At 34.0% G+C, this 5,688-nt stretch overlaps 1 protein-coding gene across 1 annotated transcript in view; it reads right to left on the bottom strand.

Annotated features, from left to right (window-relative positions):
* LOC106878380 (CLIP-associating protein 1) overlaps positions 1-5,688 on the bottom strand; it is a 156,455-nt gene that overhangs the window by 12,959 nt on the left and 137,808 nt on the right. The window contains exons 31-33 of the mRNA XM_052974145.1: positions 2,239-2,382; positions 1,027-1,113; positions 777-895 (exon numbers count right to left, since the gene is read on the bottom strand). Coding sequence (XP_052830105.1) covers positions 777-895; positions 1,027-1,113; positions 2,239-2,382 — 350 coding nt within the window. The remainder of the gene's footprint in view (positions 1-776; positions 896-1,026; positions 1,114-2,238; positions 2,383-5,688) is intronic.

Raw genomic sequence — 5,688 nt, 5'->3', positions numbered from 1 at the left:
AAAAAAAAAAAAAAAAAAAAAAAAAAAAAAAAGAAACGTTATAACAATCTACAATAATCGACGAAAAGAAAAAGGAGAGATTGAACCCCAAAACATAGATTTCAAGACATACAGTTACAAAACAAAGTAAAACGATAGTGAGATTCAAAGAAATTGAAAAACGGTAACAATATTGCCTCTTTGAAGGGCATTAGCAACATAAGTAAAGCAGTTCCAAAGATTGCAGACTGAGTTGACCAAATACTTACCAACACACTAAAGTACTGACCACTTTAAGAATTTAAAATTCTAAAATTCTTTATAAATTCTAGCACATTTCAATAAAACACAAAGAGACCAGGTAATACTTTTGATACCGTCCTCTATCTTTTTACTTCAGTTTGCCAATAAAGGAAAGCAAAATGCTGATCCAATCAGAAATGTAGAAAAGATGTAAGGGGAAGCCAGTTGAAGCTATGTAACAGAAGTGCACAAGCAACTGTATCAGACTGGAAGTGAAGTTTGTCATTAAATGTAAAAAGGAAATATCAATTGCAAAAAAGTAAAGAATTTTAATTTTCCAATAAACCAATTTTCTTTTCTTTTTTTTTTTTTTTAATGGCCACTTTATATGTCTGGAAAATAATAATAATGTATAGTTGCTAATAAATTCCCAGGGAAAAAAAAGAGGATAGAAAAAAGTCTTGTGTAAGAAGAAAAAAAATATGAGGGGTGCAAAAAGATTTGAGTTCCAAAAAAAGGGGCAGGGCTAAAGTTAAAGCAGCAATCTGGAAGGCTAATAGGAAATAAAGTCAGTGACTACCAGGTGTTGGGTGCTAGAATGACTTCTATTCAAAATGCGGCCAAATGAGCCAATAGTAGTAACTACAAGTCTTGGATGCGACCAAAAACTTTGCTGAAATTAAAAAAAGAAAAATATGCACAAATACAAACTATTCTTCACAAACAAAACTTAGCTTCGGCTAACATTTAAAACTGGCAAAACAAAATGCATCTGCTTTAAAAGCCAAACTGTATTTTTCTTACCTGGAATGCTTTGGGAAGAATGGATAACATCATTGAAAATTCAGCTGTATTTAAGTTAAAGAGTGCAATCAGTACAGCTTGCGCAGCCTGCAAAATAGAAAATAATTACACAACTTTACTATGTCTAATTACACTGTGAATATCATATTTGCTTTCTGAACATTGTGACTGTTTTCTGCAACCAAAAGAAATCAATTTAGTCAAGCAATCTTTCATTACATTCTTCTTGATTTGTTTATTATGTTTAAAGTTGCAACGGAATTTTGTTGGACTAAATTCTTTCCATATCCAGTCCATAACAAATGAAAACTTTGTCTATTCAATTTATATTGTCATCTTCCCCTTGCACAAAGAGATTCATATTTTTTCATTCTTTGCTGAATGCATCATCCATTTATCTTTAACACTGCTGATATTCATTACATTTCAAAATATTCTTTAAAAAGTCACAATTTAAAAATCTTCAACAACGATGCAGACAAACTACACTGGACCTGGAGAGATTACACTTCCAGAATTACAATCAGTGTGATATTAGGCATAAGAGGCATCAGGTGTGGTGTGTAAAGAGAAATGAATGTGCTGGTGTGGTCATATGATGCATATGGACAAGGACAGCTGTGTAAAGAAGTGTTGATCCCTAACTGTGGAGGGAACCTGTGGTAGAGATAGACTCAGGAAGACATGGGATGAGGTGGTGAAGCATGATTTCCGAACTTTAGGCCTCACAGAGGCAATAACTAGTGACCAAGACCGTTGGTGATATGCTGTGCTTGAGAAGATATGTCAAGCCAAGTGAAATCACAATCGTGGCTGGTGCTGGTGTCACGTAACCAGCACCCATGCAGGTAGCACATAAAGAGCATCTTTTGAGCATGGAGCCTCATGGAGGCAAAGTGGTTGAGCTCCTTTCGAAGACAACGACCGAGTCCGTTTGGCATCATGATGTGCTTGAGAAGAAGACCCATCAAGCACAGTTGTAACAGATGGTGGTGTCATGCAAATGGCACCCATTACACTCTTGGAGTGGTTGGTGTTAGGAAGGGTATCCAGCCGTAGAAGTTATGCCAAAACAGACTGGAGCCTGGTGCAGCCTTCCAGCTTACCAACCCTGGTCAAACTGTTCAACACATGCCAGCATGGACAACGGACATTAAATGATGGTGATATTTGTGTGTATGCCATAATTTTATAGAAAAATTCCAGTCTCACCTTTCGTACATCTGCACTCTTTGGTTCTGTAGTCCAGGTTATAATTCTAGATACAGCTAAACGGGAATCACTAGAATTATTGAAATCTGAGGGGTCCATAAGTAGGATCAGAGCATGCATGTATTGCAGAACAGCTGCCTTCACCTAGAAAAGCAATCCAATGACAAATATTAATAAATCAGCCAAACAATTTTGCAGGAGTGTTAATATAATCATGAAGAAATTTTACTCAATACCTAACAACCAACCAAAACAAAGCAAAAATAATATTATAGTCAGGCAATAACAAACGGAATAAATATGTATAATATTGATTTTTTTTTTTCTAAGGAAAGGAAAAACACACATTCAAAAATTTAAAGAATTACCTTGATAATATTTTATATAAGAGTAAATTAATTAATATTAGAATTTGAAATATATTTTTCTTTTTTTTTTTCCTTCATTTATTTAGTTAACGTCTTTTTTGAAACTGGAATATTGCAGTAATATACTGTGTAAATGTCATGCTAATGTTATAAAATTCAGTGATGTATTAAAATCTTGCACATCTATTTTAAAAACTGATAAACTGGTTAAAAAGCTGTTAAAGACTGAGAGCAATTTAATAACTAATCAGTGATTCTAATATGAAGAAGAAGAAGCAAAGTAAAAAATGTCACATGCTGGATCCAAGACAAATGACATATGAAGATTGTTTAAAATATGATCAGTGCAAAAGTGATTACATGTTGAATATAATTAAGTTTAATTAACTGTAATTATAACTGGAGTAATATAATTCAGCTTGTGCCTCTGTCAGCACTTGTGTTACACTCTGTTGGGCAGTTATCACTAAAAGCTGGTGAGGTTATGGTGAACTGGCAGAATTGCTAGCACAGCAGACAAAATGCTTAGCAGTATTTCCTCCAGCTCTTTACATTCTGGGTTCAAATTCTACCATGGTCGACCTAGCTCATTTCAATCTATTACAAAAGGATGATGAAAGGCAGAGTACTGGTGTCGATGCAATTGCCCAGCTTCTTCCCACAAAATTTCACTCCTACCAAAAGAATTATCATTATCATTAACAGAAATACTGCCCTCTATGCAGTTTTCTATTAGTTTAGAATAACAGCCTACACGAGGGACTTGTAATTTATGAATTAAATATGGAGATTCTTATTCTTCCATTGCCTCTCCTCTCCCCCATTAAAATTAACATTGCAACTATTAATTCTGTAAGAAACAAATATGTAACCTAAAGCCATTAATTCAGGTATTTGATGAAGAAATCTTTTATGAAAAATTATAGATCAAACTTTGTGTGTGTGTGAGTAAAGAGAGAGAGGAGAGAGACAGAGAAAGGGAAGGAGCTTCTACAATAATGCAACATTACTGGCAATTCTTAATTTGACCAAAGAAATCAGGAGTTTGTTTGACAATTGGCAGAATAAACACAAAATCAGCAGGGAAAAAAAAAAACAGAAAGAAGGATTCACAATTTATCCGATATTATTTCAGCAAAATTTTGACATGGCAAGACACTGGGTCAATAACAGTTCAGAATAAAATATGGTAACTTAGATTACCTAGACTTCAATTCGGCCTCTCAAGAGGCTCACCTGAGAATAACAAGTTCATTGAAATCAATAAATCTTCAATGTTAATATAAAGCAGGGGTTTTCTCAACCATTTTTTTTTTTATCCAAGGACCCCTTTGATAATTCTTCTATTCTGGTGGACCCCCACAGCCATTCGATGTTTAAAAAACTAGCTTTATAGCTACTATTGCTATTTTGCTTTTCCCCCCCCCGCATAAATTTCAGTAAGTTAAACTATGTCAAAACATTAGGGAAAGAAACCGCAGCAGCTTCTTCCAATAAACACATCCAAAGTAACATCCTTTTTTTGTTTTTCACTATTGAAATACTTCTTTGGCTCCCCAATTTTCGTTTTGCTTGTGTGGACATCCAAAAGTCTTAGATGGAGCCCCAGGGATTATATGGAGTCCAGTTGAAAACCACTAACAGAAAGCATTCTTTCATTTGCTTACAACTTTAGTTATTAAGAAAATATACTGTCGTGTATTTGAGGACTGGTTTAAAATAGTTGTGGTTCAATGAATCTGTTTAAGGAAAGACATTTCAAATAACATAGAAGCTAACATGATTATAAGTCACCTTCATTATTATGAATTTGTTAATATAGAAGTGAATGGAGCTAATGGTTGTTGTTTAGCCCTAGTCAAACCTGACTAAGAAGGCCTATATTCAAAAGCTTCTGAACTGGATCAAGAAGACTTTTTGTGTTTTTTTTTTTTTAGAGGTATACTTTTCCAGAACTTCAAATATCATTTGTCCTTTTCCTAAGATACCAGGGAAATGCTAATTTTATAGACAAATAATAATAATAGATTGAAATAAATTTTGTCACTTCAAGTTCAACATCTAAAGGAAAAATTTTATGTTCAGGAATTGTCAGTTGGTAGTTTCTGAAATGAGCCCCATGATGTGTGTATCTGGTTTAATAGAGAAATCTTTGATGACATCAAAATGTGTCAGAGATGAAAGGAATATTCTATGTTTCCATGACAGAGAAATGAGATACACGTATTGTTATGGTTTTATATACGAATATTAAGATGGTCAGCAGTCCTTGTTGGAGAATTATATGGTTGTATATCTTCCGCACTATCAGCAGCAGTATCACAATTCCCAGCCAGACCAGGAGTTATTTGTTGTCATTTACAGTAATGGTGTCATATGATACTCTGAAATTTTTAAGCTTAATAATCAATAATCTACAAGATACTATTGCATAGTTTCTAGATTTGCAGTATACACCCAGTGAATTAATTAATCATCTGTTTTCTGCCCACATTCACATACACCCTTAATTTGACTATCAACAGTAATGGTAAATTAAACCTGGCTGGTTGCTCAAAGTAATTACCAGTTGGTTGTAGAGATTTCAGTCGTTTTTATTAACCTCAAAAAGCTGATAAAGAGAGAAAAAAAATTTAAGTTGCTTCTCAACTAAGATGGAAATGTTAAGACACTGTGAAATGATTGCATGAATGAAACTCTACTGAGCAATGTTGAGCAGGGAAAATGCATTAGGTGCAAATTGGAAAAGTGAATTAGTAAGAACTACAATAGCTATTTAGTACTAACTATAGAATTAATGCAGAGTTGCACTGCCTATAATTATGTGGCAAGAAAATTGAGAAGGAAACCCACCACCTGGCAGTGAGGTTTGCATGAAGCAGTTAAAGCAGTGAATATGAAGAAAATTAAAACCATTTAGAAGAATTACCTTTGGCTGATGTCCATAGTAAATGACAGACATAAGAAAAACAAAGAGAACAGGTAAGCATGCAGTGAAAGCATAAATAATGTTATCTTGTATTTTGGAAGGTACATTGCTGTAAAAGGTTTTGTGTGTGTGTGTGTGTGTGTGTGTGTGTGT

This window comes from Octopus bimaculoides, chromosome 17 (genome assembly GCF_001194135.2).
Source record: "Octopus bimaculoides isolate UCB-OBI-ISO-001 chromosome 17, ASM119413v2, whole genome shotgun sequence".
NCBI lineage: Eukaryota > Metazoa > Mollusca > Cephalopoda > Octopoda > Octopodidae > Octopus > Octopus bimaculoides.
The sequence above is the reverse complement of the archived record's forward strand: the minus strand, read 5'-3'. Positions and strand labels throughout refer to the sequence as shown.